This window comes from Thunnus albacares, chromosome 5, assembly GCF_914725855.1.
Source record: "Thunnus albacares chromosome 5, fThuAlb1.1, whole genome shotgun sequence".
Taxonomy (NCBI): Eukaryota; Metazoa; Chordata; class Actinopteri; order Scombriformes; family Scombridae; genus Thunnus; species Thunnus albacares.
In genome coordinates this window covers 11,229,780-11,248,520 of record NC_058110.1, presented here as the reverse complement: position 1 = coordinate 11,248,520, position 18,741 = coordinate 11,229,780, and the positions used below count along the sequence as shown (strand labels likewise).

Below are 18,741 nucleotides of genomic sequence, written 5' to 3'. Positions count from 1 at the left end.
AGCCACAACAGAGAAGAAGAATCAAGATCAGAGAGTAAACATGAATAGAAACGCTGCTGCATGAACATTGCAAGTGATGGAATCTAATTGTTTGTTAGACTGTATACATACAGTTGTGCTATTGAGTAAATTTAAATATGGTTATTATTAGAGATAGGGGATAAGTAGGAGTGGAGGAGGAAGTCCCACTCTGCGTTTTAGATTAATAATGGAACAGCTGTTAATGGCTGGATGAGATGATGTGCCTGTCATTTATAATGCTGCAGAAAAACATTTTAACCCCTTAAATACACTGTATACAAACTTCATGATGCAGTTGTTGCACTGCATTACTGCCTACATACTGAATCACACTCATATAATCTATCTGGACAATCATATTAGGCACTAGATATGACAGTGGGGGAAGAAATATTCAGTCCACTCTCACCTCACGCATTACTGAATATGTTTAAACGTAAAGGACAATTAAAGGATATTAACAGCTACTTAAGGTTTAACAATTACCTGCTGACTGCATGTAAGGTGACAGAACAATAGTCAGCACTGTAAAGAAGGGTCGCGGAGGTATAATGTAGCTATTGAAGAAGACAAAAGGCAACAAAAGATTGCAGACAACTGAGTGAAAATGATAAAAGTTCAAATGTACTGTATTAAAATGATCGTAATCATCAAGGGTTGCTTTCCCTATTCCACAGGAACAGAGGGTGGTACACAATGGGTGACAGACATCACTTTTATAGATATTTAATTCAGCAAGACAAACAGTATTTGTTTAAAATTTTGACTACAGTTCTGTGGGTTCGAACAGTACTTGTCTGTATGTGTTTTTGTTGTAACAGACTATCAGGTGGTTCCAGCTGAAGACATGAACCTGTATTCACAAATACATGATTTCAGTCTTTAATCAGCAGTAGGCTATTTTTATTTATAGGTTTTAATAACTGCATCAAGAAATGTGCTGTTAGAGGAATCCTTTTTTCTTCTTTTTCTAGCTGATTTCTAGCTGATCTAGCTGATGTCATGAAAATATTGAAAAAACATTTTGAAGGAAATATGCTGTTGCAGTTATATTTTAAAAAGCAGTTCATTTTCCTGGAATGTATTGTTAGTTTTTGCCAATATTCATACTGTGCTTTGGCAGTGGTGGATCTGATTATCTGATATCTGATATTGTGACCCTGCCAGTAAAGCCCTTTGAATTTGAAAAAAATAATTGAGAGAGAGAGAGACACTGGTAACACGACACTCATTGTACTGTGTTACCATGTGCACATGGAGTCAGGTGATGCTCTGACCTCCCACAACAGAAAGCAGCTGAATTAATTATGATGGGAATGGCTGTTCAAGGGAGATTCTTCTAATGCACAGATATACTGCACACAGACGTTTTAATGGATAACCACTTGTATTCAGTTGAGTTGGATGTTTAGTTGAAAATAATATTGAATCTTCTTTGAATAACACATTAAAATACAATTTAACTCACAATAATGAAATATATTGAATATTTTATTTAGTGCAATTTTATTTAGTATTATTTTATGTGGTCAATTAACCTTTTAAAGAGAAAAACAAGTTATGAACAATTATAAAAGCATCATGGAGACAAGGATTGCACATTGGCTCAGGCTACAAATGCTGTAATATGGGCAAAAGATTAAAGGGACAGTATGAAAATTATTGGGGTGGGGAAGGGCGGACGAATCTTAAATTTCATTTCTTAAGATGTGACACCCTTCCTAGCATTATTTATTATTTCCCCATTGACACTGAAAAAATGTAATACCCTCCCAGCAACATCTGAAAACAATGTAACTATGGCAAATAGAACAAAGAGCGGTAGCAACAGAATTTTGCAGTTCAGCTGCAGCTTAATGCTAAATGACATCATTACATCATATGAGTTGAAAGGCAAAGGCCACCATAATGAGCGCAAAGTGTTTAGCAGAAACTATCATAACTGAGAGAGTCAGTTTATCTGTGTTTCACAGAATACAATAGAAATGGTTTGAAACTAAGTGCTCAGTTTGAGTTTTAATGTCTGAAATTATTCATTATGAGTTTTTTCCCTTGGAGTAAGATGATGGAAAGTTGCAGGCTGGATCGGACCACTGACACCGACCCGCTAACCTTATCGGGTCCAGGCAGCCACAGCACCCCTGCTGGCTGCTCCCTGAGGAGGACTGGAGCTCCAGCATCCTCTCCTTCTTCATCAGCAGCCTGGAGGACACGGAGTGGCCAAGTGGCAACCTCTGGTGCTTTAATGGTTTTTCACATCTGAACATATTTGAAAGATGTCAAAATGATTGTCTCACAGTGTAAGAACATGAAAGCTTTATATATGCACAACCTATCTCTAATGTACGAAATGGTCAATAAAAAAACAAACAAACAAACAAAAAACCTCTGGGGCTGAAAAATGAAGCTAATGCGGAAGTGCAAAAAACCTGCATTCTATCTAATGGCCAGCAGGGGGGCGACTCCACTGGCTGCAAAAAGAAGTCTGATTGTATGGAAGTCTATAAGAAAATGACCCTACGTCTGTCTTGATTAATACTTCAGTAAACTGTTTCCTAATGAGTTTATTGTCTCAATCGCTAGTTTCAAGTCTTCTTTAATACAGCATGGTGTTCATTTTGTAAATTATGGTCCCATTTAGAGTAAAATAAACGATAAAACAGGGTATGCTTTAGGGCGTGGCTACGTTGTGATTGACAAGTCGCCACCACGGCAACAACGTTGATTACCGCAGGAAATAATGGATTAATCCTGGAAAGCTGTTGATGTAGCACTTTTCTCCTTATGAAAATAACACAGAGATTATTCGACCAATGAGAATTTAGTCAGACGAGAGCATATCGACCAACTAATCGACCAGTCGACCAGCAGACTACAGCCCTAGTATGCAACGATTTCTCTCATTAATCTGCTGATTATTTTCTCAGTTAATCATTTTGTCTATAAAATATCAAAAAAATTGTGACCAGTGCTCATCACAATATCCTGGAAACCTAAAGTGAGTCTTCAAATGTAAACCCAAAGATATTCAGTTTACTACTACGTAAGACAAAGAAAAGCAGAAAGTCCTCACAATGGAAAAGATGGATCTGGAGAATGATTTTGTGTGCATTTCCTAAAATGTTGAACTATTCCTTTGAGGTTTTCTGCTTTCTGGTGAACATAAATTCAAATGCAGAAATGATCTCAGACTCCTCAAAATAATTGCTGGAGTAAAGATAAATACATGCTGTACAGTTTATATAAAACATCTCTTCTGTCATCTCCTGCAGATGTCTCAGGCTCACTTGGTTCAGGTGTCCAGCAGGATCATCAGGGCGGTGTCTCAGCTGGTCCTCCAGCTGCTGCCTCCAGCCCTGAAGGTCCACGTGCAGCCTGAAGACGAATCCAAAGAGTCGGACTCTGACAGCAAGGAGGAGCTTCAGAGAGACAGCAGCAGGTGAGAGGAGACACATCCAACATGCCATCACATGTTAATGGTTGTTTCCCACCTACACACTTTTAACATTCAGCACTCGCTCTGTTCTCCACACTGACTGGTTACACTGGTGTTACTGGTTCCTCCAACCTTTCTATTTGCTGGCTCCAGCAGAAAATCGTACTGCCATGTTATATTTAATCACACCACATGAAAATAACAGTGCATTTATTTGCTTTTATTTGTGAAGTTTGCATCAGATTGTAAATCCAGTTCTTCTTCTTAAAGGCTTTATACTTAAGGTTTCACAGAAATTATATTTACACTGAAAAGTTTATATATGATTTTATATTTTTATGAGCCAAAGTAGTAGAAATTCAGAGAAATAGTTGGTGTTTTTCTTTCTTTTTTTTTCTTACATCACGCATGATGACATCTTATAAGGTTGGTTTCCCCAAAGTACACTGGGCGGTAGTATGTAGTTGTGAGTCTGGGTAGTTGTCACAGAGTCAGTTGGTCTTTTTTTTGCTTTTTTTTACTTTGCATTTTACCATTTTTCGCAATAATTTTCAAACCAGCAAATATTTGTGTTTGAGAAACGTAAACGAAACAAAATGTAAATTTTAGGAAAATGTAAAAATTAGGAAAAATAACAACCATTGATGAGAAACTGAGTGGTGATGACAGGCGAATGAAGGTTTTTGTTAAAACTGAATAATTTACTATGCAGAACTAAGAAAAAAGTTTCATTATAACACGAAAAATGAATTATGAAATATGCTGCTGCAAACTGGTGCAAACAGTAACAATTGTTTAGATTTTTATATATATAAAATATTGAAAGTTATATGGACCCCTGACTTTGTTAAAAAGCTGTAATTATCATATGGTAATCCTAATGCTATGGTGATTTTATACCATCAGTGTGTAAATTCATGTGTTGACACTAATCAACATTTGTTTCTCTGCAGACCCTCCTCTGTGCTGCTGAGGTCAGTGTTTGAAGATCTTCTCCAGAAATATTTTGAAATCACTGAGGAAACTCTGGTTGAACTGTTGGGCAGTTCTGTCTCCTGGCCCTCAGTCAAGAGCATGCTGGGAGATGTAGTGAGGCAACTGAACCGGGGTCTGTGTGTGCTCGTTGCCAGTGCCTGCCCTCCTCCTGCTCAGAGCCAGGACAGTCCACCTGCTACCAGAGGGTCACGTCTGTGGCCATCAGGTTTTTGGGGCTGGCAAATGAGGCTTTGGCTGATGTGGTGGATGAAACGGCTTCTCAGGACGTAGACACCTTCCTGGAAATAGCGACCGAGGAAGTCATGTCAACCATCGCCGACAGCATGGCCAGCTGTCAGGAGAGAAAAAGGGTGTCCAGGAGAATCCTGTGAGATCTCGCCTCCAAAATAACCAACCAGAGCTCAGGGGCTGCAGAGCTGGGGTCCTGCCTTCAACAACTGACTCCACAGGCTGGAGGTGCTGCCATGGAGGTGGAGACGTTCAGCCTGAGTGCTGACAGATATAATCAGTCAGGATGTCTTTATTCTGAGACTGATATTTGTATGAAGCCTTACCCATAGCTTGTGTGCTCTGACAAGGTCAGCAGTGACCTGCCAGACTTTCATTACACCTGTCTTCAGGTACTAAAGGGCCTTCTCGCCAAGTTATTGGCCTTGGTTTCCCCGAGGAGCTTCAGCCTAATGACCAGCACACACAGCGCTTCCCTGTCCACCTTGGACTTGATTGCCTCTGACATTTTGGACACTGTCATCAATGCTTTGAAGAAAATATGCCATAATGAGAAAACCAAGTTGTTGCAACAACACAAGAAGACGAGAGCAACTGAGGACCGAGTCAATTCTGCAGCTTTTGAGATAAAAGCCACCCTGCAGGAGAAACTGCGAGCATTTTTCAGCTGCCACAAAGAAGCTGTGGAGGAAGTAAAGAAGGAGGAAATGCTAAAGGGCAAAGAGGACAGTGTCTACACTTCTGCTGGATCAAATTTACACCTGTAGTGATGACAGTGACAGCTCAACACTGAGCAGACTGGAGGTTCTGATCAGCCAGGACGAGCTATCCAGCTTCTCCCAGCTGCTCATGAAGCATCTGAGTCTGTCCTGTGATCCCATCAGTCCCCCAATAATATACAGTGCCTAAAAATCTATCCAAAAATAATCATAAATAATAAATGCTGACATTGTGCACAGAAACCAGCAAGATGGTGAGGAAGGGTGTATTAAAAAGATCAGTAAAGGGATGGAGTGTCCTTTGGGGTGGAGTGGCTGCATGATGTGTTTTCTGACTGCCACACATCATTGCTTTCCATAAACTGTATATAAATATCTCATAATATATAAGTGTATTTCAAATGCAGCTGCCCCTGTCTCATTATCGTCATCTCATCATTATCAAGTCTTGGCTTCTAAGCAGTGCATAAAGAGCCCCGTTGGATCCTGCTCTCCTCAGAGCATCCATACACAGTATTTTTCTCAAGAAGTGTCCTAATATCTTGCAGTGGTGGCGACAGAGAGCTGCAGAAATGAGATCCTCTCTCTCTCTCTCTCTCTCTCTCTCTCTCTCTCTCTCTCTCCCTCTCTCTCTCCTCCAGGGCTACATCCCGTTATCTGGGCGGAGAGAGAGAGAGAGGGCGAAAATATCCACCACACTGCTTCATAGTTGTCACCCACAGCTCCTCTGAGCAGGAACCGGCTATCTGGTGGTGTTGTCGAGACATATTCTGAGGCGAAGAGGGGAGGATCCATCAGAACAAAGCGGAATCATTATAGATTTATTATACATACGGTGGAAAACGGGATTATATTTGCTTTTTTTGTGTGTGTGCAGTTTTTAGTCTCTGCTTCCTGCCTCTTCGTCTACTGTTGCACTACAGGAGCGCTTATTGTGGCTGAAGTGAGGATCCCCTCCTTTTGTGTTGCTCTGCAGTTGTTTATTCACAGTCCAACTTCTGCCTCCTGTTCCCCCACAGAGGAGGTTTCATTTCAGTTTTTCTTGTTTCGGCCTAAACGGAATGAATGACAAAAACAAAGGAGGTTGATGTCCATAACTCTCCGACTCACCTCGTCTTCGCCTCGCCCAAGGAACGGAGACTCCATCTCCGGCAGAAGATGGAAAGCGGAGGCGGGACGGAGGGCTCGGACAGCGGGCAGGCGCAGCACGCGGTGGCCGGGCAGCAGCAACAAAACCCCCGGCCTGAAACCGCGGAGCTGTCTGCGGTGCTATCAGCTCCGTCTCCGGGTGAGAAGAAGAAAATAAACCGGGCTCCGTCCCCGGCCAGACCGAAGGATGTACCCGGGTGGTCGCTCACGAAGATCCGTGGAGGGATTGGGACCCCGACCCTGAGCGTAAAGCCGGGAGCTATCCACCTGGGTAGCCGCATTTCCAGGCGAAGCCCCGTAGGAAGCCTCAGTGGAAAGGACGGTAAAGCGGAAAAGAGCGGTGGTGGCAAACCGGCAGGGAAATCCTCCTTCTCCGCCGCAGCGTTGGCCAAGACCTCGGCGGCCAAGGGGGCCAAAGGCACCGCAGGGCGGAGGAAGGTGTCGGACGCCAGCATAGGATCGGATGATTTATCCAAGGACTCTGGCTGCGCCCCCGGGAAGCTCTCCCCCACCGACAGCAGCTCCGAGCTGTCGGACTGCGCCTCTGAGGAAAACAAGCTCTCCACGGACGCTGTGAGCAGCGACGCCGAGTCGAGGAGCAGCCGAGGCGGCGGACTGGACGGAGACAACCCGCTCAGGAATGGCGCGTCGGCGGATAGAGCTAACCAACAAGCCGCTGCCAAATCCAGCAGCTCCTTCGCGGAGAAAGACCGGCTCTCCTTGGGTGTGGAGACCGGGGAAGGGAGCATCTCCCCCGGAGAGGAGCGCTCCGTCACCTCATTTGACAGCAGGGTGCCTGCCAGCACGTCCCTGGCTTTCTCAGACCTCACAGATGAGTTTATGGACGGGATGCATGAGGAGTTTGTCAGGGAAATAGAAGAGCTGAGATCAGAGAATGATTACCTCAAAGTAAGTCAAATGTCTTTTATTCATTGTCCATAAATAATGTGTGGATTTGAATTTCTTATAAGTTGCTTTCCCAAGGTTTTTATATCATTTTGTACCAAGGGCCCCATGGGAGAGGATTTAAATGACAGAGAGAACAAAAAATAATACACTTAGTTCTATTACCTTTGCTCATATCTCCTCAAGTCATTTTGCTCTCAAAACAAGATCCTCTTAAGGATCCACATACAATCAAAACACTATCTCTCAGAGTCATGGATGTTTTATTATGAAGTCTGTTGGGTTTATTTACCAGTTCACTCTAGACTTGTTTTCTGGTGTGTAGGGATGCATTTGGATGCCATCCAAGGCTACTCACTACAAGGATGATGATGATGTTATGAATAGTCAGCACCCTCAATAACACATGAGCAAAACATGCAGCCTTGTAGCCACAGATTGCATGCTTTATATGTGAAAGCAGAGTAGTCTTTAAAAAATTGTAAAGCAAGAGTCAAATGTAAGTTTTTGGTTAGGTAGATCAAATATTTTGGACAGATTGTGGCCTTTGATTCTGCCTTGCTGCCATGGTTTTTGCCAAGATGTTTGATCAGCATTGGTTTAATGGGAAGTTTAAGTATCCTGTGATTGATTAGATACTGTTTCAGTGTCTTTTCCATCTTGACAAGAGTATAGAAAACTCCAAATTCATGTACATTTGTGCATTAAGGGTTATTTCTGTCATGAGTTACATGTTTTCAGAAAACTCAAATGTAGGTGTTGGCAACATCATACTGAAATGTTGTTGTTCTGTCTGTAGTCTACAAGACACACAAGAGTAGTAATGTTATATACAGGCTGAACTGACAGCAGCCATTTGAAGCTTCCAGCCACCAACACCAAAACATCAGCACTCCAGCTGTGAAAAGAAATAAAACAATATCATCAGTTTGGTACTAAAGACGTCTCTCAGCTGCCTCCACATGTCTGCAGGCAGTGAAAAGTAATATATGTGGATCCACCAGTCAAGCTGATCCGTCCTGCACTGTGAGTGATTGATTAGGGAAAGGATCAATTACATTAGCATGTCCCTAAGCACTAACTGGCGGTGACCAGACAAGCCAATAATTGTAAGAGCCTGATCGGGGAGGGTGATTGATCAACAGCACTTGGCTGAACAGGAGCAGCACCTCGTCTTTTCCCTGGTAGTTGTACAACACTGTTGGAGAATTTTGAATCTCGGTTTAGTTTGTTGATCTGACCTTTACTCTGCAAATGGAGTCACACAGTTGATGGGTTTTTTATTGATCACTGGGGTGATTCACTTTGTTTTGACGCACCTGCAGCTCCTGTGAAGACCAGCTTTCCACCGTTCTGAAAATAAAATGATTATGAGGATATACTTCACTATATTATTACTTTTAATTATAACAGCCAGCAAAATAATTGGGATTATTGCTTCATGTTGTTATTTAGGCCCAATTTGCTTCCAACTTTTCGAATGTAAGGCTCTGCTGCTTCTCCTATATCACTGAATATCTTTTTATTTTGCACATTTGCAAAAACATGAAAATGGTAATGAGGGGAACAATGATCAAGATCTTGTAGCCACATCCATTGATAATGAAAATAATCATCAGTTGCAGCCTGAGCCGTGATTATATGTGCCTTCCCTCTAAAATCTTTAGCTATTGATAATGGATTTCTCTTCTTTTCTCAATCTTTTGTGTGGTGATGGTCAATGAGCATCTATGTGTGTGTGTGTGTGTGTGTGTGACTTAATATGGGACAGCGTGTAACAGAGCTACCTTATTGGACCACCCCAAAGCCTCTTGGGAGGCCTTGTAGTGATGTGAGTCTGGTTATGTGTGTTGTTGCAGCTGTGAGGAACACCTGGTTAGTAATCAGAAGATCAAAACAACACGTCGCTGAGGTGTCAGACTCTCCTTCAATCTCTCTGTGTGTTTTTGTAGATGCAGCATCAAATTCTCACCCATTAATTCCTTCTCTGTAATTCTCCCCTCGCTGCTCATCCGTTTCTGTCTTTTAGTACATACTTACTGCCTCTTGGCTGTGTTCCACTATAGGTTCATGTACAGCGTGTTGTTATGCCGACGGTTGTTAGAATCATCTCTAATTATAAATGTACCATAAGTGTTCACTGTGTTTCTGTTAAGATGTGTTTTAGCTATGACAGAACCAGACCTGCAGTCCTAACTTCCTCCTCACTGTCTCCCTTCTCTCCTACAGCTGAAACATACTTATCGTTAGGCGACATCAAAACACTGTCGGTCACTTCTAGCATCCACACACCTCGTTGAATTGGCTCTCACTCAACAGAAAGCTAATCAAGGAATTGAATTATCGTTTGGGACCACATGCTGCTCTTTAACATGATAAACAGCGTGTAGGTCTTTTACTGCAGGCCTGATGTTACATCTCACATTGAAATGAGGCGTTTTGGACTTAATTTTGAGGAATGTCTGTCCTGTGACTGCAATATAAGCTAATAGTTGAGCTTCTGTGCTGGATGAGCTTGTGACTGTTTTAATGCTCTCACTGCTGTCCCTCAGTATTCAGAATATTTCACGGGAAGGACGTGCTTTGGTCGTAAACAGTTCATCATCGATATCATTTAGACTCATTTTTGAGAGAAAATGGAAGTAAAAATAATCAGGTTCCTGGTTCAAAAACTAATTGTGCTGCACAGTGCTGTTACTTAAATGACCAACAATCAAATCCTCAAAGCAAGTTTTCAATAGACCAATCACAATATTGATCGCATCTATAAAGTTGTTAGTGAGGACCGTTATCACAGCAGACGTTTCTCTGAAATCTGACATCTGATTGGTTGATTCATTCTCCTGCCTGGCTGGTTGCTCACATCACAGAAACCATCTTCCCTGTTCTTCTTTAGTTAGATATGAAAAGCAGGTCAGTGGACCACCTCTCTCTCTCTCTCTCTCTCTCTCTCTCTCTATCTATCTATCTCTATCTCTCTCGCCATATTAACTTGTGATTCCCTCGTTTCATGTCCTCACATTCTCACTCTGCTGTCATTTCTCTCATGCTCTGTTTTTCCATCTCTTCCCCCTTTCCTTTTCCATTCCTTTGCCTTTATTTCCTTTTCTTCTTTTCCATTTTCCTTTCTTCTTTCTTTTTTCTTCTACTTCTTTTTGTGAATATCTTTCTTTCTTTCTTTCTCCTCTCGTCTTTATTTTCCATTTTCCTCTTCTCCTTTCTTTTCTTGTCCTTCTTCCTCTTTACTTTTATCTTTCATTGCCTTTTCTTTTCTTCCTTTTGAGTTACCCTCTTTTCATTCCTTGTGTTTTACATTGTGTTTTTTTTTTTTTTTTACCATTTACACTCCCTCCTTCTTTCCTTCTCTTTCCTTTTTGTTCCTTTCATTTCCTCTCTGCCTCTCTCCTCTGTATTGCAGATGTGTAGTGCAGTGGTCAGTGTCTTGCAGATTGCTTCTTGCTGCAGTCTATTTCAGCTCAATCAACAAATCTCTTTCACAAGAGTACACACACACACACACACACACACACACACACACACACACACACACACACACACACACACACACACACACATCTTGCTGCATGTTGTAACACACACCTTACCTCAATTGTTAGCATGTTTATGATCCATATACTCACACACACACAAGCTGTTTATACTGGAGGCCAGTGGTTCTCAGACTTTTTCATATCAAGGACCCCTGGGAGTCCCTGGACCGCACTTTGAGAACCATTGCTCTAGGTTGTAGAAGCATAGACACACCCTACTCACAGTCACTCTTTGTCTTGATTTCTTATTACACACACACACACACACACACACACGGACACATCCCCAGAGCTCGTTGTTGCTACAGATGGAGCTCTGCAGAAGCTGACCCACATTCTCCACTGTAGTAAATTATGAGAGCACTACTACTACTACTACAGCCTCTTGTACTCCTTTTGCTTATTATGCTTGCTTGTCATACACACACACACACACACACACACACACACACACAACACACACAGTATACACTCTGAGAAACACACTGTGGTGTAACAACCCTCTTACTGTCCCATAAAGCCCAGTGACCCAGTCCTCTCGTAGTGGGTTGTGGTAAATTTCATTGCAGACACGAGCTGCACCTTAAATACAGTTGAGAGAGATGATGCAATTCATACTGGCAGGCTGAAATTAATAAATAATCTCTTCTTTAATAAGTCTAAAAGAGTAGTAGATAACAACAGGGCTGTGAATGAATCATATACATGTACAAGCTTATTTTTAAGTGTTATTTTTTCCAATTCTGTTCCATACAAAAACGCACATTTCTGTGTGTTCAGTGTAGGAATTTCCTTTCCTTTGCTCTTAACATGCTTTGCTGCAAAGACTCAATTTCCCTGCAGGGACTGTTAAGAGTTTCCCCTAAGGTAATCCAATAACCCGACCCTGACATTTGACCTCCTTTGTGCTACCTCCTGAGTGGCAGAGAGAAAGGAGAATCAATACAGTCTCATATTACTGTGTAGCTTATGAGTCCGTGTAGTTCTCTGTTTCTGATGACCCCTTTTTATCAAACTTGAGAGAATATTACGTCGCAGCTCATTTTAAGAAGACGCTAATTGTTGTAATGGTTGTCTCGATAATGAGGATGATGAAGAGGAAGATGTAGCGGCTAATGACGGCGAGTGAGTGATTGATGGGATGGATTACCTGACACAATTAACGGTAGATGAATTTTTGATGATGATTATAATCTTGTATTTATGGTAAGGGTGCTATAAGATGACTATTAAGCGTAAAAGGATTCCTTTATGACCCACATATGTGTATAATACTGTCATCACGCTCCGAGTCTCTGCAGTACGTTCAGTAACAGCTCTTTCTCTGCAGGCTGATAACTGAGGAGCACCTGGCTCACAACGTTTCATGTTCATATGACTGATACACTGTCTCTTCTTCACTGTCCCCAGGACGAGATGGAGGAGTTGAGGTCTGAGATGCTGGAGATGAGGGACATGTACATGGAAGAAGACGTCTACCAGCTGCAGGAACTACGGCAACAGCTGGAGCAGGTACATGTGTAGACAGAGCTCAGTCTTTTGTTCTATCTGGGCTTTCTTTGATCTCTTGTTCAGGAACTTTAAATGTATAACTCAGGCTGCAAATCTGGCAAATAAGATAGTCGGCAATTGATCAAGCGGGCATTTGTCTTCTTTGATTTATGTGTTCGCGGTGCAGCCAAACAAACTCATATTGTTTGAATAAAGAAGTCAGTGAAACAAAGGCCTTTTTCCATCATACCATGATCTGGCATCTGGTGTCATGCTGCATAGTGCAAATATTTCCCCTCACAACAGGGCACAGTGGAAGAAGTTGGTTACCTCGCTGAGAAGTTAGTATGTGCAGCCTGTCGCCTGCAACTCTTCAGCTAACAGCTCACTGTGGCTGTTTCCTCTTATTCCATTATACCCTGAAATAATTCAGACTGATTTGCTGTTAAAAAATGCCAAAAATAACCTTGCTTTGTAGGCAGCTGGACTGTTTTTATGTGAAGCTGCTGCAGTAGGAAATGTTGGGTCTGCATTGGCAGAAACATAATACAGCTCTGTTTCTGAATCTGCAGAGTTTCAATTTAAGGTTGTTTGCATACGTTTTTGTCTCCTGCCTCTCGGGCTTTGTTTTATGTGTTTTTTTTTTTGTTTTGGATTGTGTCTGTCTATACATATTTTATTTATTCTGTTGTATTGTAACGGCCGCCGCAGGGCGAATTCTCCTTGAAGGCACAATAAGCGAAGATGAAAACAAAGACAGACGACATGTAACATCATCTCCTGACCTCGCTTCTGTTTCTCAGGCAAACAAGACCTGCCGCATCCTGCAGTACCGGCTGAGGAAGGCAGAGCGGCGCTCCCTCCGCGTGGCCCAAACAGGGCAGGTGGACGGAGAACTGATACGAACGCTGGAGCAAGACGTCAAAGTAAGTGTGTGTGTGTGTGTGTGTGTTTGAGAGAGACTGATTGAAATGAATAGACTACTCTGAAGCTGTGCCACAGTGTTTTCAGCAGCTGCAGATTAGCTGTGTGCATGCAATAGATTCAGTATATTAAAGTATATAAGAAGCAGGATAGAGAAATTGAGATATCTGTAAGTCAGTTTATTGACGTCAAAGTGCCTGAAGTAGATTTATTTTCAAACGTAGTCGACTGGGACACAGTGAGCTGTCTTTAGTCTCTACTGTGAGCTAATTCAACCTCTGCTAAAAGCCTTTGTCCTGCAGAAATTGAAATATAAAGACACTCTCAACAAGACATTTTAATTCTTCAGTTTAGTTTTATGTAGATAAAGATCTGCTTGTACAAAAGCTCCTTTTTTCATTGAACATATTCGATAATTTACCCGTTGCACTAAAACCCACCTATACTGATAATCTATTAAACATTACACACCTAATTTTGTGCAAAGTTTCTTTTCACTCCAAATTTGTTCAAATATTGAGTGAATTGAAACATAAACCCTGAATTTTGTATCACTCCGAACTGTGAGCTCCTTGTTTCATATCATTGCGCTCCTAGTTAGCAAGCTAGTGAGCAGAAATATTCTGAACAGGAAAATCAGTCTGATGTGTTGGTGGTGATGTGACCAAAACATAACTAAAAATAACTTCTGCCTCATAGGACCTCAAATGTGTCTCCCAGAAGGTGTTATACATGTTACGTTTTGTTTTGCATGATGCTTATGTGTTGCGAGACAGTTCTAATGACCTGTTTTCTTCACAATATGGAAGTCACGAGACTGTGATGAGGTCAGGCTTCATCTAATTAGTTGATGGAATTTCCCTGTTTTAAACACATATGGACTGATTATCACACTGACTTAGAGACACTGAACGCCTCATTAATCCTCAGCTAAAGATCACTTTCACAAACACACACAGATACAGTAAAGATCCGCTTTTTTACAAGCGTCCTTCACAGAACTGTACGCGCACACACACACCGTTCACCTCAGGAATCCTTGATAAAGGTCAGTTACACACAAACACACCGAGCGCAGCGTAAAGCTACTGCATGTTTTTGTCACACTGACCCTGAACTGTGGATACACTCCGTCAAATTCACAGCGTTCCTCCAACATTTTCCATGTGATAGAAGATACAATGAGGCCTTTATAACTCAACAGAGAGAGAGAGAGAGAGTGTGTGTGTGTGAGAGAGACTGTGATGTCACTCTCTAAGGGCCCTCCGCCTGCTGTTGCTGTCTGTCTCTCCGCTGCTGTCTCACCATCTGGTTGTTTTTGGAAGAAGGAAGGAAAAAAAAAACGAGGGAAGGATGGAAGGAAGGAAGGAAGGAGGGAAAAGGATGAGGGTACATCCTGTGACTCTTGAGGGTGGGTGTTTAGACTGGAAAGGAAAAAAGGGGGATTGGTCAGTGTTTGAAAATTCAAATTAGCCAATGAGAGTGAGAGGATGAGGTGGGGGGGGGGAGTCAAGGAAAAAAAAAGACTGAAAAGGAAAAAGAGAAACTTAGCAAAAATCAAAGACAGCAACAAATACAGAGGAGGGGAAGACAAGGAATTATTCAAGAAGGATTAGTTGCATTTAATAGAGTTGATTTGAATGGAGGTCTGACTTGAATTTAAATCTGTAATAGCCAATGGGAGCGTCGGGATAAAGAGTGTGAGAGTGAAGTCAGAGATGAGAAAGAGAGAGACAAAGCTTGAGAAAGAAAAAGAAAAAAAAAAAACAAACGAGTAAGCCAGCATCTGTTGGCTGCTTTAGCAAAGACGGATCATTAACACAGGAAACTTGGAAAAAATACACAGCTGGGAGACAAACCTGACCCCTCTCTGTGTCTCCCTCAACACATGGCTGATTGTCACCAGGGCCAAAGACTCAGACGCCAGGTCAAAATACACCACGCTGTCCCGTGTGTGTGTGTGTGTGTGTGTGTGTGTGCATGTATTAAGCCCACGCTAAGCTTCTCTTTTACAAGCCTCTCACAGTCACTCCTGTGTTTATTCTGGTAGCATTATCATTAGCCTTGTGAAAACAGGCACTCCTGCCTCTGTGACTCAGCAGTGATTCAACTCTAGTGGAAAATAACTTTAACAGCAGTAGAAGAAAAAAAAAAAAAAAAAGACAAGGACTGTAAACGTTGAGCAGTCTGAATGCACTTAAACTCAAGTATCAATACTCAATATAAAAAAACTGTAAAAGCTTTCTGACCTCCAACACAAAAGCAAGTGATAAAAACCTCAGATAACGCACTCAGTCACTGTAGTGTTTCTTAAAGTGTTAGTATGTAACATTCGCATAGACGGTCTACCACTGTTAAGAGTTGTGTCATGAGTTTATACTGTATGAAGCCTCATTATGTGCTGTATTACAACATAAAACTATCAATTCTAATTGAATCTAAACATTAATCTGAGACTCTTCTGCTTCTTCTAATAACACAGATTATAATAAAACAGATTAAAACTTGGCAGTTTTTTACAGTTATCAGGCGGTCCTCTCTAAAATATGTAAGCCAGCAGTGTCCAACATGGGGGTGGGGACCCTGCCAAGGCTTCACAAGATGATAATTATCAGAGAAGGAAACTTAAACCTCTAAAATGACGGAAAACATCTCGTTGGTTTAACTTAAGCTTGAGAACACATGCAACCTGTGACAAGGGTTTTAGACATGTAGACATTTCTTTGTATTCAGAGGTCACGGGCCAAAACAAGTCACAAGTAAGCACTTTAAAAGAATCCAATTTATTTAAACTAATTTTCACCTGAATTGTTTGTCCTCAAATACCCATAATGTGTTGTTTCGTGCTGCCAGAAGATGCTGGACTCCTTTTGCAATGAGCACAGATCAGAAACTGCTTCATTTACTGCACATAGAAAGTGGAGATAAAGTGCGAATGAGCTGGTGATTATGTTGGTTACTGTGTGAAAAATAATGACTAGTTTAAAGTGTTTACTCCAAAACTCTTTTTTTAACGCTACCAGACTCCGCCCTTGTTACATCAGACAAACTGTGGTTGATGATTTTTGGATATGACGAGATGTTTTAGGGATGTTTTCTTAGCGTTGGAAGTGCAGCTGGTGGACACGCCCAGTGAGCGTTGCACTTTATGGTCCAACTTGACCTTGACTCGCTGAGCTGCTCTGCACTGAGCTGCTTTACAAAAGTAATTGGCTTAACTGCAGTTGATGCTTTAAGGCCCTGATTTGATGACTCACATGCACATGTATACAGATGACACAAAAACAAACACGTATGAACTCTCTCACACCCCCATCTCCTCTTCCTCCTCCGTCCCTCATTCTGCTCCTCTGTCCTTCTCTGGTTTTCTGTCCAACTGTTCATGTGACCTTTAGCGCTCCTCCAGGGAGACGACGGGGGACTGTCAGAGTGTTAAAGAGAGATGGAGGGAAGACAGAACGAGAACTAAGAGAAATGGAGAAATAGGAAGATTGTGTGTTTGTCACATGACTATATCGTGACAAAAACATCTCTTTTTAATGTACATCACATGCTGTTATTTGTGCTGTTTCATAAAGTGTGTGTGCGCCAGCTTTAATGTGACTATGTGTGTGTATGTGCGGGTGTGTGTGTGGGTGTGTGTGGGTGTGTGTGTGTGTGTGGGTGGGGGTGGGGGGTGTGGGTGGGTGTGTGTGTGTGCAGGGTTTTGGGGACCATAGAATCTCCATGAGAATTTCTGACATCATTTCCTGTCCCACTCACACACTGCTCTCATTCCCACAGGCTACAGACATCTGGACGCACACACACACACACACAGATACAGAGGAAATAGTTGTTAGGATTCTCATGATGTCAGCTCAGTGGTACTTCACCATATTTCCAAAGAGAATCAGTTTTGTGTCGGACTTAAAGGGCTGATTGTAAACTTTCTGACACAGTTATGATGTCAACCAGGTGTTCCTGCAATATTAGAAGTACGTATTGAAACAAGTACGCAGTAAATGGAACTGCATTACAAAAAGACACATTTCTCTATTTTGAGCTAGTTGTATCCAGCAATTTAGGTAGTCTTGTTTTGAGATATGCACTGCTGACATTTCTGCCTTCACCCCAGTACAGTAGAGGTGAAAGCAATTCCATTCATCTCAATTTCAAACAAAATGATCTTTACATTTATTATATTGTTGTAGTGGCAGAATTTTCAGAAACCCCTCTCAAAATCTTGGCATATAAAACTGAAACTATCTGCATTACAACTGGAGTGAACTGATCATTTGAAGTTATTGTCATCTGCTTGTTTGCTGTCTTACCAGATGTTAGACGAGAAGCTGGATGTGCAGGATAGAGAGTGGTCCATGAACTGTTTAGCATAGCTTAGCGCAGACTGTAAGCAGCGTTGAACTTCATTGTGGTTGCCCATATAAGGAGAAACCACCACAGTGATGGCTGTAAACCAGGAACGGCTTTATGGAGTTATGTATAATATTTATGCTACATGCGGCACCTGTGTTCAGTTTGTGCCATATAGGTAATAGAGACATTATCTACTGATATGAAGTAGTCCAGTATCTAGTGGGCTCACAGTTAAATGTATCTCTCTCTGTGCATCTTCATTTATATTTCTGTCCTTCCTCTTCTCTGTTATCCTCCTCTGTTTTCTCACTTCTTTATTTTGTTCAGCTCAGTTCTGTCACGGTATGACTTCCTATGAGCTCATCCTCCCTCCCTCGCTCCCCCACAGACACACATTTGTACTGCTATACTTGTGCGTACCCTAATTGGCGTAATACATTAGCTAACCTGTAACGCTAACCCTTAACCATTGCAACACCCAAACCCTGAACTGAACCTAACCTAACCTACGTCTAATTCTAAATTTAACCTTTTTAATCTTCAAGCAGGCCTTTGAAGAAGTGAGGATCAGTCAAATGTCTTAACTTTCCAAAAACGTCCTCACTCTCACACACTAAAACTGGTCTCCACAAGCACCAAAGCACACACACACACAGTCGTTAGATTAGAGCTGGGAAGGAAGCGGTATCCGGTACTTTTATCTGACAAGGGCCAGCTCACAGCCCCATCTCCATATGTATGTACTGCATGTGTGTGTGTGTGTGTGTGAGAGAGAGAGAGAGAAAGCTAAAATTGGATTCAGTTTAGTGGATGTACTGTATGAGCTCCAGGAAAGTGTTGCTCTTGCATCTCTCTCTCTCTATCACACACACACACACACATGCACACACACATGCACACACACACATCCCAACCTCCACTTATGCGCCACGTGTGATACACACTGTAGGAAGTACAGTTTCCA

At 41.9% G+C, this 18,741-nt stretch overlaps 1 protein-coding gene and 1 long non-coding RNA gene across 5 annotated transcripts in view; one reads left to right on the top strand and one right to left on the bottom strand.

Moving 5' to 3' along the window:
- Positions 1 to 2,071: 2,071 nt before the first annotated feature.
- Positions 2,072 to 3,394, bottom strand: LOC122983207. The gene is made up of 2 exons (XR_006403623.1): positions 3,309 to 3,394; positions 2,072 to 2,280 (listed from the first exon to the last, which is right to left on the bottom strand). It is a non-coding gene; the product is annotated as an uncharacterized LOC122983207 (long non-coding RNA).
- The window catches only part of soga1 (suppressor of glucose, autophagy associated 1), a 106,182-nt gene continuing 90,739 nt past the window's right edge, over positions 3,299 to 18,741 (top strand). For 2 of the 4 annotated variants that reach the window (XM_044352988.1, XM_044352985.1), the window contains exons 1-5: positions 3,299 to 3,460; positions 4,411 to 4,431; positions 6,042 to 7,458; positions 12,417 to 12,518; positions 13,301 to 13,423. In XM_044352988.1, coding sequence (XP_044208923.1) covers positions 6,466 to 7,458; positions 12,417 to 12,518; positions 13,301 to 13,423 — 1,218 coding nt within the window. In that variant the 5' untranslated portion in view covers positions 3,299 to 3,460; positions 4,411 to 4,431; positions 6,042 to 6,465. The remainder of the gene's footprint in view (positions 3,461 to 4,410; positions 4,432 to 6,041; positions 7,459 to 12,416; positions 12,519 to 13,300; positions 13,424 to 18,741) is intronic. The other 2 variants (XM_044352986.1, XM_044352989.1) reach the window with 2 other exon arrangements.